Raw genomic sequence first — 20,891 nt, forward strand, 5'->3', positions numbered from 1 at the left:
ACAACTATAAGAAGCCAGACAAGAGTGACAAACATCCATCCATCTCCAAAAATATCATCTTAAATCTAAGTGTTCTGATGTCCCATTCTCCACAACTGTTTGAAATGGCAACAATGATTGCAAATGACATTTAACTTCATTCTGGACAATGAAACTTCATAGGGTCAAGACTTCATAGCTTCAAGGGCTACACTTTAAGAACTCGAGTAAAAACTGGGAAGTCAGCAGCTAGACAAAAAGAACAGGGATTGAGGATTGCTGCTTTGAGTTATAAGTTTGCAAAGAGAAATACAACATAGTACAAATCTCTTTGGGTTCTTCACAGGTTTCTCACAAGAAATACCAACTTCCTTTTCCAAGAAGCAATCAAACCATACTTGATCTGCTTTTAATTTTATTGATCAAAAATTCACCAAGACCAGCACCAACATCCACTATTCTTGAGTCGGGCTTTATCTCTACCTTGGTAATTTCTTTTAAAATATCACCCCACTTCCCCGCATTGTCCTCCTCACAAATCCTAGGTATAATTTCAGCCCAAGTGTCGATATGCACAATGTTCTGGTGCTTCAACAACACCTCCACCACTCCACATGCTTCCTCAATCTTACCAAGGTTGCAAAAGCCCTTGACTAATACATGAACAACTGAAAAATGTAGAGAAAACCCTTTTGACATCATCTCCTGCACATAACCTTTTGCCTCATCATACATTCCTTGACTGCATAAGCCTCCAACCAATGTTCTATAAGACACCAAATTGGGTAGGCATCCATTTGTGGGCATGTCCTCAAGTACCTTACAAGCATCAAGTGCGCGCCCTTCCCTACAGAACCCTAAAATAACAGTATTGTAATGAACTATGTCAGGATTACAACCTTTCACCTTCATTCTACAAAGTAGTTTAAAAGCCTCCCTAAGCTGCTTCTTCCTACACAAGCTATTTAACAAAGTGGTGTAGCTTAAAGTATCTGGAATGAACCCTTTATTAAGCATATCCTCCAGCAAATCAACAGCTTTATTCACTTGACTCTTTCTACACAACCCTTGCATCATGATTCTATATGACTCCACATCTGGCAAAACATCTCTTTTAAACATTTGATTAAACAGTGAGTAGGCAATGCTTAAATCATCATTCAAACATAAAACTTGCATCAGGATGTTATAAGATTTGGTGTTGGGTGAGACTCCATACCGATGAGCAGATTTGAAGAGATCAAGTGCAGGCCGAATGAAATAATGATGAGCAACAAGGATTTCAAGAATTTGGTTGAGGTGTTTAGGACGAGGTTTCATGTTGAACTCCAGGATTGTGTAAAAGGTTTTGAGGGCTTTGTCAGGAAGTCCAGCATCACCGTAGATCTGGATGATGTTTGAGAATAGCGATGGGGAAATGGAAAACTGTTGGGACTTTAGAGAGTATAGGACGGACTGCATGAGTGAAAAGTGGCGAGCACGGCCAAGTTTAATGATGAGGGTGTGGAATGCAGCATAAGAATGCCTGAAATTCGGCTGGCGAGATGCCAAATCAAAGATTTCTTTGGACAGTAGTGGATCCGATTGTGAAGCAATCAATTTCTGGATTCTCGCTGCAGACCAAATTGAGGGCTCTTGTTTTTGTTTCTCTATATGTTGGCATGTTTGTCGTTGTCCTTGGTGTTTATCTTGTTTCTCTATACAATTATGCAAGGTTGAAGAGAAAAGGGCACATGTTGCTGAAATTTTTGGCTGGTGCTTAGCGGTATGAATGGTGACATTTAAGAGATGAAGAGGAACTAAGCGCATCATTGCTAAAATTTACAGGGAAAGCTTGTTCCCTTTTTAGGTGTTTTCTCACCCCTTATTCAAAGTGCAATGATATATCATGTAGCAGTTTCTTCAAACAAACTCCCTGTAAATGAAAGGGATGAGGCATAGGTTATAATTAAAGTAATATAAACCTAGTACATAACTTGACTAAATATTTATAGAATAGAAAGCACATATTCTTTATGGAATAGGTACAATCAATAACGCTAACTTCTAAGACAGTATGACCTACTGCTAGTAAATGATAATCAATTCAATACTTCTTTAAGTTAATTGCAGTCATATAATAAGGATCAAACACAGAGCTCTGTGAAACTGGTAGCCAAGTTACTATGTGAAACTAAAAAGCTGTTAACCTTTCAACAATGTGCATCCAACTACTAGCTAATACAATCTCTTATTGGGAGATGCAACTTCATCATCCCTACCCTTATCCTCTACGGCAACAAAAAAGCAGCAAATTAACAGATAAAATTTATAATAATAATAATAATAATAATAATAATAATAATAATAATAATAATAAAGGAAACATAAGGACTGGGAATAAACCAGAGACCCTGATGATAAAATTAAAATTAATAAATTACCTGTGGTTTGACTGATTTCCTAGGACGCTCCATTGTATCATTGGTGGACTGTTTGGCGTCGTTGGCGAAGGAGTAAGGGTCTAAGGGACGCCGGCGGTCTAGGAGAAACGCCGTTGTCTGGTGTCTGGAGGAGAAATGGCGACGACGTAAGAGGCAGTGGCAGCCGATTGGAGGAGAAACAGCGACGGCGGAAGGGTGGAGGCAGTGGCGGACTGGTGGAGTGGCATAGAACATAACAGTGAGTCTGTGAGATTGTGAGGACTGAGGAACAAAAACAACTATATATATATATTTTTTCTTTTCCAAAAAAAAAATAATATATATATATATATAATTGGGAAAATGGCACTTTTTCCCCAGAAATGTTAAATTGACATTGTTACCCTTAAAAATAATTATTTCATTTATTTTTCTTCTCCAACAAATTATTACTTATATGTATGGATGATCACGATGCGGTTCGAACCTAACCAAACATTGTAGCAATCATACCGAAATAGTATGGACGGTTCTGATTATGATTTAGAACCGAAAAAATAAAATTAAATAATTGTTGAACCGTGAGCCGGAACTTGACCACAGTCATATATAGTGAAAATGATCAAACACTTATTTTGATAAATCGGTACGGTTCGGTTCCAATTTCGATTTTGAACTGCCAATCAGAACTTATTTATTTATTTTTATAATTATATTTCTTATTTAAAAATAGTCTAAATTCAACAATTATTTTATTTTATTTTTTTGATTCTAAATCGTAATCGTAACCGTCTATACTATTTAAGTTCAATTGCTACCGTGTTCGATTAGGTTCGTATCGAATCGTGATCTTCCATACATATCAGTAATAATTGGTTGCAGAATAAAAATAAGTGAAATAGTTATTTTTAAGGGCAAAAATGTCAATTTAACATTACAGGGGAGAAAACTACCACTTTTAAAATAACTGAGGGGGAAAAACTGCCACTTTAATAACACATGGGGAAAAGTGCTATAAGCACATAACATAGGGGGAAAAAGTGTCATTTTCCCTATATAATTATTCAGTGACCGGACAGGGAGGGGTATCCCGGTCCCCGGCCCTACCCATAACAAGTTTAGAGTTTCAACCAACTAAACTACTCAAACATTTAACTATTTTTATGTATATTTAAATTTTATATATAAATTACTGCTATATATGTATGTATACATATACATACATATATAATGGGGTGGGGTGGGGAGGTGGGGAGGGGTGAGGGTGGCAATTGCCCCCATTGTAGATCCACCCGTGACCCCATGTCATTTGCAACCATTGTTGCCATTTCAAACAGTTGTGGAGAATGGGACATCAGAACACATAGATTTAAGATCATATTTTTGGAGTTGGATGGATGTTTGTATTTGCTGTCATAAAACTCTTGTTTGGCTTCTTATAAATGTTACTTTGAAAGCCATGAACACTGTCAATAATACAAAGACAAACTATGTTGTTGTATGGCAGTATGGCACAGATGTAACTGTATCAACATGAAAATGACCAGCAATGTTTAAACCCAAATAAATAAATAAATACTCAGGATGTGAATCTCAAGTTACATTAAAATGAATCTCTTAAGAGAGTTACAATCCATTGAAAAAAAAGTATAAAACAGCCATTTCAGAGCTGTGGCAACTTGTCGATCAGAGCAAGATTCTAAGGTTAGAGTAATTGCATAAAAATCATCTATAATAGATTGTACATGTATACAAGAAATGTCAAGAATTAATGACAGATTGAACTTGATGTATAAGCTAGAGGCAAGGGGAGGTTTAGTTATACTATGATTGGTGAATGTTACGGATCGCAGCACTGATACTTCTACAATCAAATTCCATGGTCTTCATCCAATTCTCAAAATCTCCAATTTCCTGCAACACATAAGCCACCATATCAACATTGCACCCTTTGCTAAAAATAAAATTCAAGCAATAATTAATAATGCTAGGCTTACTAGCATATCAAGAATTGTAATATTGTTGTTCTTTTTGTGGAAATCAAAAGACCATTTTGATTTCCTGGCACCTATCATTATCACACATTTATGGACTACAAGAAAGAATTAGTATACAAGAGGTTGATAACTTTTATAACATGGTGTATAAGAAAGGAAGGGTGTTTGGAACTCGAGAGCTCCATGATGAATGCTAGGAAGGTCAGGGGATGGGAAAGCACTTCAATATCCACTCAAAAATAACCCAAGTTTAAACAATTCTTTCGTGCATTTGAGAAAATGTAAATAAAATACAAACCAATGAAGAAGTAAATTCTGATCATTGAATATTGAATGTGAAACACATAATAATTACTGAAAACCGTTCAGAGGGAAAACTTGCTTCTTTTAAATTGTCTTGAGAATTCTTGTTGTCAAACACAGTAATTCTCAGTTAATGGTGTAAGAATGTACTCATACATTATTTTTTTTTAAATGTAAAAAAATCCTAATTAGAGCATAATTATCTGTTTGTGGTGTAAGAATGCATGGTGAATTTGTCTTCAAAAACATTATCAATAAATCTTAGTTGAGTAATGAGGCTTCCAAGGAAAGAACCAAAGTAGGAAATGATGACGATATAGGAGCAGAAAGAAGGGATAATTGAGATATTTTGTGATGCTTAGCATTTTGAGTTGATGTGTCCTTGTTTTTCTATACCCTATGGGTGATGCTCTTAGTTACTAGTGCTTTCCTAATGCTTTTAATGTTTGGATTGCTTTTGATTTGTCAAGAGTTGGCAAAGTTTGCCCCTTGATTTTACATCATGGCTTTGAGAGCGCGGTCTATTGCTTTGGTTGTTTTGAACTTTCCAGGGTATGCCCCAACACCCTGTGTAGTTGTTCTTGGGTATTTAATTAATTTTTACACTTACCCAAAATTTATTTAAAAAATAATAATAAATAAAGGTATAATTAGAACAAATACAAAGAAAACTTTCACATCATTGTTCATAGAATTCAACTCCAAGCTCAAGTGCTCAAGCAAGGCAAACAATTAAAATTTTTAAATCCTTCTAAACATCAATCAGACCTATAAGTTTCATATTCTTAGCATTTAACAACTAGGTTTATTTAAATTTAAAGATTAATATAATGACCGTTTAGAGCACTATTTCAAACACAACCAACCTAAATGATTATATGCTAATCACTCATGGATTTCAATTTTCATTGTATATGATCATGCATAGGTAACAGATTAATAGATAGGGCAAGTCATAACAGCTAGAAAAAAAAAAAAAAAAGTTACAATCTTTCAACTGGTTTGAATTAACTATGGGCTACTAAGAGTGGATAAAACGCAGGTACAAAAACTCCTCAATCATTTTTGGCATGCTATTCAACTCACATATAAAATGGAAAGAAATAGAAACCAAAGAATACCTTAATTGCAGTATTGATAGCGTGAGAAGAGGCGAGCCACTGATCGGTTTGCTTTCCGAACCGCATAATGGCGGCCGCCAACGCTCGAATTTCCAATTCGATCTTCTTCTCTATCACATAAGCCTCTTGGACACTGCCGTTCACCGCATCGACCAGAAGATTTGAAACCCGGTTCGCACTATGCACCGCACCTTTCTTCGATTCCTCTGATTATTGCACATAAAAAAGAAACAAAAATTTAAATCCCTCACGCAAAATTCTAATAGAATCTTTTTCCATTCGGAAACTGACCTGTAAATGCTCGGAGCTTGAGTGACCTATAATGGTGAACGTTGATCATTTGCGTCAGTGAAGCTTCTAAACTATTGGGCTCCCCGGGTCTTACCCGATCCATTTCTGAGTGGCCAGCACTCCTTAATTGCTGATTGGCCAGCACTAAGTATGGGGGAAAAAATTGTATGAATATTTAAAGACTAGAAGGGGATCTAAACACATACTGGAAATCCCAATGAGCCTTACATCCATCCAAAGACATTAGTGTTTTACATTTCTCACAATAACCAGAATCATGAACAGAGAAGAATATTAAGAATAATTTAAAGGAAACATTAACTAATTTTCTGGGCACATAAACAAATTTTCTCTAAATAAATTACAGTTAACTACTTAACTTTAATTGTCTGAGAAAAAAGCAAAACTAAGCCATACAGATTAAAACTATAAATCTGTAATACACTATCAAAGTCATAAAACTTTATAAGTCAGTTTATAAGGTTTAATTATCGGATACAGATTATAAGTCATACAGATTAAAACTGTATACGGATACAGTTCACGGATTGAAGTCAGGAAAGGAAAATTTTTCAAAAAACTTTTATAATTATAAGTCATAACACTTTAATTTTCTGGAAAAAAATGAAAAATAACAATAATAAATAGCAGTAAAATATGCCTGTTAGGCTGTTACTTAATGGCCAGGTCACGGATTGAAGGATTCGAAGAAGATCTCCGATCTAGGGTTTCCTATGTAGAAAGGCAAGAGAAGTGAAACAATGAGCAAAATGAGTTTGAGACTATGAGTATGAGTAGATGATGTTAGAGGGGACTTACCGGATAGCCGGAGACTGGCTCACGAACCCACGGAGAGTCGGAGAGGCAGAGACGTCGGAGAAGACTCCGGCGATGGCCCGATGGTGTCTGGGCGTCGTCTAGGTGAGAGACTATGAGGGTTGAGACTTGAGACTCTCAAAAATTTGTTGCTTTCAGATATGTTTATGTTACAGTAGAGATTCAGGATGCATAATTTGATTTCACATACACAATTGATCTGTAATACGAGAGTTAGATTATTTATTGCAGAAATTATAGGCTTCTTTTTCTCATTTTGCTTCATGTCTCTGTTCTCTCTATATATATTTTTTCTTTTAATAATAACAATTACAACAACAACAATAAAAATACAATACATACAAATTAAAAAATAAATAAATTTGCCAGCCAAAGTTTATGACCAGAGAAATCTTTTTGTATTTTTAGTTATACTTTTTATTTTAAACTAAGTGACTTCTAAATATTTAAATTCTTTGTATGCCATACTAATAATATTAGGTAGAGGAATGTGTAATATAATCAGTTATATCATGTATTATGAGTTATGACATATATATATATTGGTAGTTGATAGTATTAGCATTGTAAAAAATTAGTATACATACATGAATGATAGTATTAGCATTGTAAAAATCTCTTAAATTTTTGTATGTTAATAAAAATATATTTGCATAAAAAATTTTATTTGGTTGATAAAATATGAAGGGTAAACAATTAAATTGGGATCATATCTTAAAGTAAAGTTAGATAAACAATTACGATTATGATTATTAAATAATTTGAATCTAATAATAGAATAACAAAATTAGACAAACAAGTATATCTACTATACTAATAAGAGTCAAAGAGAGTTAGGCATAAAATTGGTAGAAAAAATGACGGTCAAATTAATTTAATCAAATGGATGGTTCAGGTGAATTATTTAATCAAATAGATGGTTAAGATAATTCAGATTAATATTATTAATAGAGATTACCTAATTTAACCTTACTTTTATGATTATCCGTTAAGTTTTTCGTTAAATATTCCCTTCTCCGTTAATGTTCCGTTAACTTTTAACTTACCCATTAAATTCTATAAGAAAGGTCTTAGGTTCGAACCTCATCTCAATCAAATTTGACATAATTAAGTTTCTCACTCTATTTTACTCCTATTAAATTAAATAAAGGAATAAGGGTCAAATAGGCCACCGAACTACACAGGAAACTGCAATTAGGCCATTGAACTCAAAAACAATGCAATTGGGTCCTTGAACTACACAAATCCATGCAAATTAACCCAAAGTGACTTGTTTGACTTGATCTTCCGGTTACCAACTTTAAAAATAATATTTTGAGATAATTTTAAATAAAATAATTAATTAAAATTAAATTTAAAATTTAAAATTAAAAAAAGTACCCAATTGACTTGTTCCTTTTTTTAAAAAAATTTTAATTTTAATTAATTTATTTATTTAAAATTATTTTTAAAGTTGGTAACCGGAAAATCAAGTCAACAAGTCACTTTGGGTTAATTTGATTGAATTTGTGTAGTCCAGGGACCCAATTGCATTGTTTTTGAATTCGATGGCCTAATTGCAGTTTCGCGTGTAGTTCGGTGGCCTATTTGACCCTTATTCCTTAAATAAATTAGTAGCTACAACAAAAAATGATATATATGTATTTCTTTAATTTAGAATTATGTGTCTACAATACCTTTATTTGAAAAAAATATTCATCATCAAAAAATTAAATTAAATAAGAGAAATAATTTCATTATATATACTGTCTTTATTTTCTCTCATACAAAGATTCTTTACATTAAAATTTATGAATTGATATTCATTACATTATCCATTATCTTATTTTTACAATATCTTGTAATTAAATATCAAAGTTATAGTACAAAATAATATTATATATTTCTTTACTAAGTATTTTATTAATACTATGCAAAAAAAATTAAAATAATTTGAAGCTAATTATATTAATTACTTGGGGATTGGTTGACAAAGAGAGTACTCAAATAATAACCCAACAAATTGAAGCGGAATCACTTTATTTTACTCTTATTGAATTAAATAAATTAGTAGTTACACCAAAAAATGATACATATGTATTTCTTTAATAACATGAAAAAAATTAAAAAGAATATTTTGAAACCAATCATATTAACTACTTGGGGGTTTTGTTTACAATGAAAGTACTCAAATAACCCATTACCCAGCAAATTGAAGCGAGAAACTACCTTTTAATATCTTTGGAATACATAATATTTTAAATTTTCAAATTTTTATTAATTTATTTAATCTTTTTTCTTAAACTAGGGATTTCTTTATCCACAATAACTCATTCAACAATAATGGTTGAACCAAATCAATCCCAAGTAAAACACCTAAAGGAAAGTTCATAGCTCCTATATCAAAATCTAATTGCATGATGTTGTCATCTATGCTACCAACAAAAAGGAATAGAACAAATAATAAAGATGAAGACAATGACAATGTTACTCAAAAGAGAATTAAGAACACTTAGAAAAATTCAAATTAAAAGTAGTATTTATTTAGACTATCATTTTTAGACCAAATATTTAGGCTATCGATTTTACAAGGTTGCAAACATTTATTTTAGTAATAATTATAATGATTTTTCTATATTATCTTGGATTCATATACTTTGAGTTAGATATTTAAATAAAAAAAATTTGACATTCAATTACTCATGTATAAACTTCTCCTATATAATCTTGCATTGATATACTTTCAAATATTTATTTAAATATAAACATTGGGCATTAACCCATTCGCGTAATGCACGTATAAAACTAGTATAGTAATAAGTACCAAATTTGATAATATTGCATACAAGTCACCAACCAAACACCTATTTTGTTTTCTATTAATATAAGTGTACATCTAAATATGAATGTTGATCATTTGAGTCAGTGATGCTTTTAAACTGTCGGGTTCCTCAGGTCTACCCAATCCATTTCTAATTGGCCAGCACTATTGAATTTATTTGCCATGTGCATGTTGCAACTGAATGAAATAGCTCGTCTCACAAGTATGTGGATGAAATGTGGCTCACTGGCTATAGGTGCTTACTTCCGCACTATAAAAAATAGCTTGTCTCACCAGTATGCCAATAGCTCGTATCACAAGTACATCATTGGTAAATAACTCGTCTCACCATTGATAGAGTGACGTATAAGTCTAGAAGTGATAAATTCACTTATTATATCTAGAATTGCAAACGAATCTGATTATAACTTGAGGAACATTGGAACGAAATAACTGTAAATGTATTACGGTAAGTAGTTAATTGGTTCCCATACGAGCCTAGACATCTTCTCTTGTAGTAAATTTATAGTAGATTTTGACCATGTCTCTTGCATATATATTAAGAGGTCAGCAAACTAGGTTGTCTATATGTTAGTTAGGATAACTGGCTCTTAATTCGACTCTTGTGCTTGAAACCATATCCCACTTGGCTGTATATGTTCTTTGATTTCCAGTTTCCACTAATAACATAGCATTCTTTATTAAAAAAAAAAAAGTACGGAGTAACATTTCTTCTTTTTCTTAGTAAAATAAGAAGTAATTCCTCCTCAAAAAGATATCCTTGTATTTCAACAAAATTTTATTATCCAAGTTGTTTACGACGCCTATATCCATGTAAGTGATGTAACACAATTAAAAATTAAAATCAGAAAACAATTTTAAGAAAAAATAAGCTACAAAGGTTTTAACTCCGAACTAATGTCCGTCTTGTCTGGGTGGTGTAGTTGGTTATCACGCTAGTCTCACACACTAGAGGTCCCCGGTTCGAACCCGGGCTCAGACATTGCTATTTTCATTTTGTGATTCAGCCTTGTTTCGACGTGCTCCAGCATCCCTGATCTTAGCCACCATGGCAAATCACCACAATTACACCCCAAATCAGAAGGGGCGACTTCAAATGCTCTTTTTGTGGGAAAAAACCTGCGCAATACGTGTTTTGGACTAAAACTTTAGTCTCTTTTGACCTTATAAATTTTATCTGGTATTGAACATTATTATGTTAAGCGGTAGGTCGAGTTCTTGATCACCATCCACGTTATCTTCTTTTCTTCGTCTATTATTCTTTTCTTGATGGGAATTTGTCATTCTTTTTATCTATTTTACGTTTTTATTTTAATTTCTTCAAATTCTCATGACTACATAACTAAGTGTCAGTATAATAAAATTTTCCAAAAAATTAAAATAAATTTAAGTTAAGTAATACTAACGTGTGGTTGCTTGGGTTACAATGTTTTGCAAATTTTGCCCTCCGTGATATGCTCTATGCCACCGTTTATTTCAATTCATGATTTTTGTTGCTTTTTTTTTTTTTTTATTATTTATTTGATACCTTTAAGTTCAATAAGTTGGTAAGTGGGAGTCAATGAGGCTTTGATTGGTTGGTTAAGGAAGATGGTGATATAAAGATGTTATTCACTCTTCTTCTTTTTTCTTTTTTTCCCTTTCATTTCTTTAATTATTTTCTTTTTGATTAATAATGTTGATAATGATGAAACATGTCAACAATACACACTAAGGCCATCCCCAACAGTGGGAATTGGCACAATGTTTAAGAAGTAAAATCCCAACACTAATTTTGTTAACAAATGGGATGGTGAAAATTAAGCAAGATATTTCTCCAATAAGAAGGGGATTTTATCAGCTCAAAATGAGACCCACCAAAGGAGTGCATAACTGCGCCCCATGTGCGTGGGGCGCAGAAACGCGTCCAGGCGGGCGCGTAAGACTATATATATTTTTTTATTTTATTTTTCTTCTGTCAGTTTTTATTTTGTTTTTTTTTCTTCTACCCCATTTTCTCTTTCCCAATCACACTTATAAAATCTCCTCAAAAACTACACCAAATTTCTAACTATTGGAGAAGGCCTAATAGAGTGAATAAAGTTGATTTAGAAGGGGTGAACGAATTTGTGTATTTATATGATGATGAAGTGCATATAGAAATATGATATAAAGATGATTAATATAATGTACAAACTTTAATAGCATATGTATCATATCAACTCGATTAATATGTTTTTTTATTCATTCATGAATATGACATAAAATTAACACAAATTTGATTAATATTACTATATAGTCAAGGCAATTCAACCAAGTTGTTTAGATTGTTTTTGTATACAAAGTTGGTTAGATTGTTGTCTATTGATTTTGTTAAGAATTATTGTCAATAGATTTTTATGATGCTAATAATACTTGTTAGAAATAGTAAACTCCTCATACTTTTATTGTTGTAAGAATGTCACTTTATCTTGGACTGGTCTCTATTAGAAGAAGAGTGATATGAAGAAGAAGATTCAGAATAACAGGCACTTGGGAGGAAGCGAGATGGAAGAAAGTATTATTGGAATAAGTTATCAAAGTTGTACTTCTGATAAAACTTTGTTGATGTCTACTAATTTGTTAGCACACTCCACCTGGCCTGTCAAAAAGGACCAAAGTTAAGTCTCTCAAGGTAAAAATAATGTATAATCTCATAATGAGTTCATATGATAAAGGATAAAACGAATTGTTAGGCACATTTCAAGTTGTATGATATGATATCTACAAGCCTACATAAATATGTGATAAACTCATAAACAACAAATATACTTTTCGGACCAAAGTGTGTTTAGTAACACAAATAGATAAACAATCTTTACCCTATGGCTAATCAAATAAAGGATTTGGTAGCGGAGATTGAAAATTTTGACAGCTTTTGAAGTTTGAACATCTACCATTTTGTTGATTGACAACGTAAAAAATTAAATTTTGAAGTGGCGCTCAACCTACCTCATCTTTATAAGGAGCACCCATGTTTAGAAGAAAAATGTTGATTGAACAACTTCCCGAGTATTTAAGAGAGAAAAGCTTTCAAGTGATTTCTAGCATTCTAAGCAAAAAGAATCATCCAAATTCTTAAGTCCAACCCGAAATGTAACCGCCATCTCATAGCTTTGAAATATCATATAGCGACTTTGTGGCTAACCCTTGACATAGATCAATCAAATAGTGAAGATTGAGTCGACAAATAGTTCATGACTTTCTCAAATGACTGTTATTGGATTGAAACAAGTATTTGTACTTAGCAAAATGCTTATTGTCACTTATATTAGTGTTAATACATAGTGAAATTCATTTTTGGATTGTAAGGAGAAGAGTGAGGTATGAATTCATTCTGAACCATTAACAAAATTTATACCCTTTTGTATTTTATATTTGTGACTAACCATCCATATTCTTTACACATTTTCACTCACGTCTAAAAAAAAAGCTATATTCTAAAACTTGACAAGTTCAAGACTTCCGTTGCATGAAAATCTTGTTTTCAAAATATGCGTTAAAATTTATAAAATGTCTATTTAACCCCTTCATGAGTTTACTTATTTAGGACCAATAAGTTTGATAACCACAAGGTTCGAAGGTTAACAATAATAGAAGTGGTCTATTGATATTTTTGCATATTCATTTTCAGGTAAAATATAATACTTGTTACTTGTTAAAAGAACTATATTACTAAAATATATTATATTATTGAATCTTTTTTTTTGAGTACTTATTGAATCTTAAATCACACGAAACGGTTTTGTGAAACCAAAAAACCTAAAGATAACCAAAAGGCAAAACAGAAAAGGGGAAGAAGAAGAAGAAAAAGATGAAAGCAGAAGAAAGACAGAAGCAAACAAAAACCAATTCCTCCCAACTCCCAACCAAAAAAGCCCTATCCCCGTCCCCGCGTCTCCATCTGCCTCGTGCCACTGGTCCTACGCGCCATCGAAATTCGCAAGATCTACATTTTTAATTATCTATATACATACATACATACATGTACTCAATGTAGTTGTAGAGTGACTTCATGATTCTCACGTCCCCAGCCAGCATCCAATCCCCCCTCCTCATTTGCCCAATTCTTGAATCCAACTCCACTACAGCTATTTCTTTCCCCTGATTTCTTGAAAGCCCACTCCCCTTATCACTTCAAGACTCGGTCATCATCTTCAAACAATATTAAATTCTCTTTCTTTATTGCAAAGAAATCATTTTTTTTTTCTTTTGAGTACCCATTTTCAAGGAACCCATGACAGAGGTCCTCCACTCTTCATCTCCTTCTTCGCCTTCTGCGTCTCCTCCCACGATATCCACACCAACCCACACCCACACTGGGTCATTGTTTCAGGCGGGGGCTTTTGGGGAGGAAGAGGGAGAAGCCAAGGGCGGGGTTAAGGAGAGGGATCAGCTGTCTTTGTTGGCTCTTTTAGTGACTTTGTTCAGGAAGAGTTTCTGGCTGGCTTGCAAAACGGATAGGGCGGAGCTTTGCGGTACTGGTGGCGGTGGTGGTGGTGGTGGAGGTATGGAGATTGGATGGCCTACTAATGTGCGCCATGTGGCACATGTTACCTTTGATAGGTTCAATGGATTCTTGGGTTTGCCTGTGGAGTTTGAGCCTGAGGTCCCCAGAAGGGCCCCTAGTGCAAGGTGCATTGTCTTATTTCTGTACCATTGTTGGGTTTTTTGGTGGCGTGTGATTTAATGTTTCTTGGTACCTGTAATTCTTGAATTCTAGTAATGCTGACACTTTGACTCTGGGAATTGGATCTTTATTTCATTTTCTTCATTAATTAATTTCTAATTTCAGTTTAATTGTCTTGAAGTTCTTGTCTTTTTATGGCCAAATGAGGCTTTAGCATTGTTAATGGTTGACAAATGAGTTTAATAGGGTGGATGAAGGATTGCTCTAAACTTGGTTGGATCTCTGGGGTCAAATGCTGTTGAATTTTGAATAACTGAATTAAATCCCTATATATTGTTGAATTCTGCAGTTCAGTTTTGGAACTTAGATTTATGTTGAGAAAATACCTGATGTGAATTGGAATCTGCATTCAAAGTCAAGATTTTGACCTTAAAAGTGATTGTGGGTTAAACTAAATTTATTAATTCTGATTCATCATTCATGCTTTTCTTGATGCTCAAATTTTTGTGTAACTTGGAATTCATTTTTTAAATATATATTTTTCATTTAACTGCTCCTAATTATGTCTAAACATGGCTTACGTTTGCTTGTCTGTTCATGGTATGCAGAACTCGTGCTTATAAATTTATTCTTTTTTGTACCACAGATTCTAATTTGACCTGCCTAGGGAAAATAACTTTTTCTATTATAATTGAAAATGTCATGAGAAGATTATTGGATCTTAGCAGTCAGGTTTTTGGAATTAAGCACTATATTGATCTAATGTTTGAATTTTGTTGTACCTCTCCTAAATCCTTATTACCTTTTGTTATCTTCTGGCTCTATGACCGAAAACTGTTTCTTCTTATTTTTCATGTGCCATATTTGAATTTTCTAGAATTTTCATTCTTTCTTGCCTAATTATAGAATTCATTGGGATCATATTATCACTATTAGCTTGAAGTTGTGCTTACCAAGTACTGTTTTATAGGTTTTAAGTTTGTTTGTTTTTTCTTCCAAATTTCAGTTTCACCTTTCTTAAAATACATAAATGTAATTGTTTCCTAGTTAAATAGTTTATCATCTTTCTCATGTCCAGTTTTGGCTATCGTAAACTCTTTTAGGCAACTCAGCATAACCTCAAATAGGCAACCCAGAGTGTCTCCAAATGTCTAATCATCAACATGAATTGTTGAGTTTAGAATATTAACCTATAAAGACTTGACAAAGTTGAAATGAGACTCCAATCTTACTTGAATATATTTAATTCATGAATATAAGTGTATTTTAATGTTCATACACTCAGATATCTTGTATGGACAGTGTGTCTTATTTGCTATACATACCTGTATGCTTCTCAACCAGGTTTTTTCACATACTAAAGACTGCTGGAAATTGTCTTGTAGTTGTATCTAAGACAGAATGTTTCCTCTGTAGTAGTCTGTAGTCATGTAGAGGGTCTGGTAGGGCATGATATGATGATCTATTTTCATGTTTTATCATTGGCAATGTGGTCTTTTTTAGTTCTAATATCCATGTTTTGCTTCTTTTTCATGGTTTCACCTCTGATGTACCATCTACCAGATGTTTTACATGTACATGATGTACATCTATTACACTGTTTAGCCCTGAAGGATAAGAGTATAATGCCTATATTTCGATGGCTGGGGAATGGAGGGGAAAGAAATTAGGTTGTTCTCTTGTTTGGATGGGAAAGAAAATCAAAGAAATGATTATGGGGAGAAAATGTAAGAAAATAATGTTCTATCCTATCAAATATTTTTCCTCCCCAAAATAATAAAATTAGCCCTCTCTTTCTCAGCCTATGCCATATGTGGAAACTCCTTTGCCCTTTTTATCCTTTCAATACACCACCTTGATTCCTCAATCCTCTGTGTCTACCTTTCATCTTATTTTCATTCTTATAATCTGAACACCATTTTCTTTGCTCTCATATTTCCTATCCCATTTTCCTTCCTCTCACTTTCTAAGCATCCACAGCCTAAGAATCCTATACTTGGATCCTATGAATCTATGATCATGTATAGGTTGGGGTTCCCTGGCTTACTAATTGACATAGGCACTAGTCAGATGTGATGCCTTTTTAGACTGTAATTTATTTTACCAATCATTTATAATGGATGCTGTCTATGCGATTAATGATCATTGATCAGAGGCTTCTAGTTTTCATATGATCAATCCTCAGTTCTTCATATTTCAACTCAAGCTAGAAGACTTCTGGAAAAGATTACCTGTGATGCAGTGCAATCTTTGTTACGATGATGAAATATTGCACAATTTCTGGTTAATGACTTAATTCCAACAAAATAGTAATCCTTGCATTTCTGTGTAGGTGTTAGGAATAAATCGCTTGCTCTAATCCTTAATTAGTATTTTACATTCTGGTACTCTTCTCTGTGCAGTGCCACTGTATTTGGAGTGTCAACAGAATCGATGCAATTGTCATTTGATTCCAGAGGGAACAGTGTTCCAACTATTCTTCTACTGATGCAAAGGCGTCTTTATGCTCAAAGGGGCCTGCAGGTACACTCACTGTTTTTCTTGTCATGCTTACACTCACTGTAGATTAGCAGTAAACAGGTTCTTGGAAGTCATGTGTAAACTCAATTTTTTGATCGATATTTAAGAGAACTGGCCTTGTGTTGTCAATGGTATCAATTTTTCTGGCTATTTAGGCTTGGTCAAATTTGGTTATGTGCACAGGCAGAAGGGATTTTCAGAATAAATGCAGAGAATAGCCAGGAGGAATATGTAAGAGAGCAATTAAACAGAGGAGTAGTTCCAGAAGGCATTGACGTACACTGTCTGGCAGGCCTTATAAAGGTTTGATATTATTGCGATTCCTGAATCTTATTGTATTACATTTACAATTTGCTATCACGATTATGCACTCTATTTGTTATAATTAGATTGATATAAGTTTACCCTTCACTTGAGTAGCTAATCTTATAATGAATTGGCATTTGCTAAGAACAACCTCAATGCAATGTGTTTTAGGCTTGGTTCCGTGAACTTCCAAGTGGGGTGTTGGATTCTCTTTCCCAGGAACAGGTAATACAATGCCAGTCTGAAGAGGACTGTACTACACTAGTGAGACTTCTCCCCACTACTGAAGCCGCTCTGCTGGATTGGGCCATCAACTTGATGGCTGATGTTGTCCAAGAAGAACATCTTAACAAGATGAATGCCCGCAACATAGCAATGGTATTTGCTCCTAACATGACACAGGTAACTTTGAGTAAAGAATCTTTTCCTTCTATCAGCAAGCAAATTAGTAGGAAGGAATATATTTTGAGGATATGTTCGTCTCCTTTTTTACTTTAATCAGTTATTGGTGGGGTAACCTTTCGGGTTCTTTTTCTGCAGATGGCAGACCCGTTGACTGCACTGATGTATGCGGTTCAGGTGATGAACTTCTTGAAAACGCTTATTGAGAAGACATTACGAGATAGAAAAGATTCTGTCGTAGAACCAGCTCCAGTTTCCAACATAGAGCCATATGGCGAAGATGGTCACCAGAATCCTCCTCAATTTGTCCTGGAAGAAACAGATAACTCAGCCGAATCGTCAGAGCAGATGTTCACTATTGAAGATCCCTACACGGAGAGTCTTTCTGATTCTAATCCCGTTGGTAACCTCACCGATGAAGAATATCTCAGTTATTCAGTTTCAACCGAGGAATCTGAAGAAAGCGGCTCTTCGAAATTTGTTCTCGACACTACTACTCCCATTGCTAGAGAAGTCAGTGATTTAGATAGCCAGATGTTCAAAGAGCAGACGGATAGCAAATTAGGTCAGTCTAGCGATTCGAATCAGGGTAAAGGCCCTGCGAAAACTGATTTGGTGCAGCAGACAGGTCAGTCTCTAGGAACTGAAAACAAATGCAAAGGAATTAGCAATTTGAGCCGTATCAATTCCATGACAGAGCGGATCGAAGCCTGGCGGTGAAGAAAACGTCACTGCAGCAGCATCGCACCCCTGACTGAATTGGCGAAACGTTTCCTCTCTGTTTGGCCGTGAAAAACTGTGATTTGGTAAATGTATTTTTATTTTAGCGTCGAGTGGTTGGTTTGGTTTTAACTCGGTTACAGTTTCACGTGTATATTAACAAGAGTCTACTTGCTGAATACTAAATTTCTGAACGTCTCCTTCGGCTTACGCAATGTGTGATGATTTTTCCTCATCAATGAACTATGATTGCCTGTATTTGTGAAGGACAACTTCCCTATTACTTTTCTTCCAATAAGCCAAAATCATTAATTGCCAATTCCCAATATTCTTCATGGCCACAATGAAGTGCTATATGATTGTTGATGTGAACTGAAATTTACATTTCTTGAATAGTTGTGTGGTTATAGGCTTATGCATATTCATGATTGCTGTACAGTGAGATTTTCTGGGCTACAGATAAGCCAGGATGTGTCAGTTACAGGTTTATAATCTTCTGGCAATCACATCATTATCTTCCCTGATGAGATTTTGCAGATACTTTTGACCCTTTCCATTGAGTACTATAATTGTGCTTTGGAGAGGTTTGATTTAAGACATTACTTTTGGGATATCATGTGTGTGTAAAGGGATCTTTGATACTTTTATGCCAGAAGGAATATTCAGAAACGCGTTTGGCGTATTTGTTGTTATTGGGATATAGCATCTTTGTATCTCAATTATTATAAGACTAATTTGAGTTTGGTTTAGGTTGTACTCACAAAACTTGATTCTTGGAAAGGTTTGGCTCCAAATCCTTTTTTAACATGACATACAGTTATACACACAAAAAGAATCGATCTTTTGACCTTGTAGTTACATTAGTAGCTTGTTTTTTTTTTTTTTGAATAGGTCAGACCTCTTTTAAGAGTTTACAATTTGGCCTATATTGGCCTAGCCCATTTAGTAAAGAGGCTAGACCGAAGCTTATTTCGAGACCTATTTAACTAAATAAGTGCTTTGTAGTCAAGCAGCATAGCTGTGACGCTCCCAAGTGAGAGGTAACAGGTTTAATCTCTAATAGGAGCATTGGCTCTTTTTACTTCACGTTTACTTTCTCGTCTCTCCCTATTTTCCTTACTTCATTGATAACCGTTAATTATCGAAAAAAAATCTATGATAGGTCAAATGCTTGACTCTTATTCGAGAAGTCCTAAAGTCTTTTTAACATGACATAGGCATAGAGTCAATCTTTTGATTACAATTACTTTAGTAGCCACTTACATGCCCCAAGTTGATAAGTTAAATTTATGGGGCCGAAGAGTATCATAGGTTAAATTGACAGGTTTTAATGAGAGTGGGGAAGAGAAGGTAAAACAAGTTTTAACTTTTAACAGTCTCACGTGTATAACAGACACCACCAATTGACAGAAAGCTTAATAGCCACCCATGCTGAGAGACACACTGCAATAACATACCACCTTCTTCTTCATCATCATCTTCCTTCCCCTCTCTCTCTCTCTCTCTTCACTTTATCAGTATTCCCGTGCATATCCTCCAGACTCCCACCCACCTCCCAACTATACTCTCAACCTCCAACACCTTACCTATAACCTACTGCTGTTGTTGTTAGTTCTTAGCTCAACAGTAAATCCTCCTAAAAAGCAAAAAACAAAATGGCAGCAGCCTGTGGAAGCCTCAAACACATGTTTGACAACCCATTGCCTGAAAATCCCACCCTTCTTGAATCCCTATCATCTTCTCTCAAACAGATTCAATCCATGAACCCCCTCCAAGATTCCTCCTTAACCGAGATCTTTGGCGAGCTACATTTCAAAGAACATCATTCCTCCTCCTCCCCTCTGTCTTCTTCTGCTTCATCTTCTTCTTTGTTCTCTGTAGATACACATACACAGAATCCCCAGTGGCTTGATAAGGAAAAAACCCCGAATCACAGTGACTCCACGAGCTATTATCATCAGTACAAACATGGGGGTCATCATGACTTCTCTTCCAAGAACTCAGATAGTTTATCATTGTGCACTGAAGGGCTTGGGTTCGAGAGCTCTGATGATATTGAGGACTCGAACGACGTGGACCATGATTGGCTAGTAAGCAAAGAAAGGCCAAGTTTCTCGAGGCATGAACTGAAAAGATCAAGACTTGGTAAAGGGCCATTCCCTCCTCCCATCTCTAGTATTGGCAGGAGTGGAAAACCCTGGGTTTGCTTCAGATCATTTCGAGAAGATGGGAGGTTCATTCTCAAGGAGATAAGAATTCCCACTCAAGAGTTCCTGCGTGCATGTAGAGAAGACGGCCGTTTAAAGCTGCAACTTATTCAATCAGATGATGAAATCCCCGAGGATGAAGAAGAAGAAGAAGAACAAGAAGATGATAATGACACTGAGGATATTCAGGAAGTAAAAGATGATGATTTCCAGGCCGAGGGAAATGATAGAGAAGAAGAAAATATAAGGAATCAGCAATAAAGATGTTGGAAACTGGTAATAGAAAAGCTTCCAGGCCGGGTTTTTTTTTTTTTTTTTTTTTTTTTTTTTTTTTTTT

At 34.5% G+C, this 20,891-nt stretch overlaps 4 protein-coding genes and 1 non-coding gene across 7 annotated transcripts; 3 read left to right on the forward strand and 2 right to left on the reverse strand.

The window, feature by feature from the left end:
* Nucleotides 1–142: 142 nt before the first annotated feature.
* On the reverse strand, nt 143–2,637 carry LOC116015640 (pentatricopeptide repeat-containing protein At4g01400, mitochondrial-like). Its single transcript, XM_031255775.1, has 2 exons — nt 2,403–2,637; nt 143–1,894 (listed from the first exon to the last, which is right to left on the reverse strand). The coding sequence occupies exon 2, from the start codon at nt 1,789–1,791 to the stop codon at nt 367–369; it is 1,425 nt and encodes a 474-aa protein (XP_031111635.1). The 5' UTR covers nt 1,792–1,894; nt 2,403–2,637; the 3' UTR covers nt 143–366.
* Nucleotides 2,638–3,933: 1,296 nt separating this feature from the next.
* LOC116015642 (biogenesis of lysosome-related organelles complex 1 subunit 1) lies at nt 3,934–7,183 on the reverse strand. 3 transcript variants are annotated; one of them, XM_031255777.1, is made up of 5 exons: nt 6,913–7,183; nt 6,770–6,825; nt 6,094–6,237; nt 5,803–6,008; nt 3,934–4,295 (listed from the first exon to the last, which is right to left on the reverse strand). In XM_031255777.1, coding segments are annotated over exons 2-5 (441 nt in total). In that variant the 5' UTR covers nt 6,771–6,825; nt 6,913–7,183; the 3' UTR covers nt 3,934–4,205. The 3 variants fall into 3 exon arrangements, with proteins under 3 accessions (XP_031111637.1, XP_031111638.1, XP_031111639.1); XM_031255778.1 differs by having other exon boundaries at nt 6,755–6,825; nt 6,913–7,182; XM_031255779.1 differs by lacking the exon at nt 6,770–6,825 and having other exon boundaries at nt 6,913–7,182.
* A 3,476-nt stretch (nt 7,184–10,659) lies between these two features.
* TRNAV-CAC lies at nt 10,660–10,733 on the forward strand. Its single transcript has one exon. It is a non-coding gene; the product is annotated as a tRNA-Val (tRNA).
* Nucleotides 10,734–13,548: 2,815 nt separating this feature from the next.
* On the forward strand, nt 13,549–18,666 carry LOC116016383 (rho GTPase-activating protein 5-like). Its single transcript, XM_031256622.1, has 5 exons — nt 13,549–14,404; nt 16,802–16,922; nt 17,103–17,222; nt 17,397–17,627; nt 17,766–18,666. The coding sequence occupies exons 1-5, from the start codon at nt 14,007–14,009 to the stop codon at nt 18,345–18,347; spliced, it is 1,452 nt and encodes a 483-aa protein (XP_031112482.1). The 5' UTR covers nt 13,549–14,006; the 3' UTR covers nt 18,348–18,666.
* Nucleotides 18,667–19,791: 1,125 nt separating this feature from the next.
* Nucleotides 19,792–20,856, forward strand: LOC116016384 (protein FANTASTIC FOUR 4-like). The gene has a single exon (XM_031256623.1). It carries the CDS (start codon nt 20,003–20,005, stop codon nt 20,813–20,815), a length of 813 nt encoding a protein of 270 aa, XP_031112483.1. The 5' UTR covers nt 19,792–20,002; the 3' UTR covers nt 20,816–20,856.
* Nucleotides 20,857–20,891: the final 35 nt, after the last annotated feature.

Source organism: Ipomoea triloba, chromosome 4 (genome assembly GCF_003576645.1).
Source record: "Ipomoea triloba cultivar NCNSP0323 chromosome 4, ASM357664v1".
NCBI classification, from domain to species: domain Eukaryota; kingdom Viridiplantae; phylum Streptophyta; class Magnoliopsida; order Solanales; family Convolvulaceae; genus Ipomoea; species Ipomoea triloba.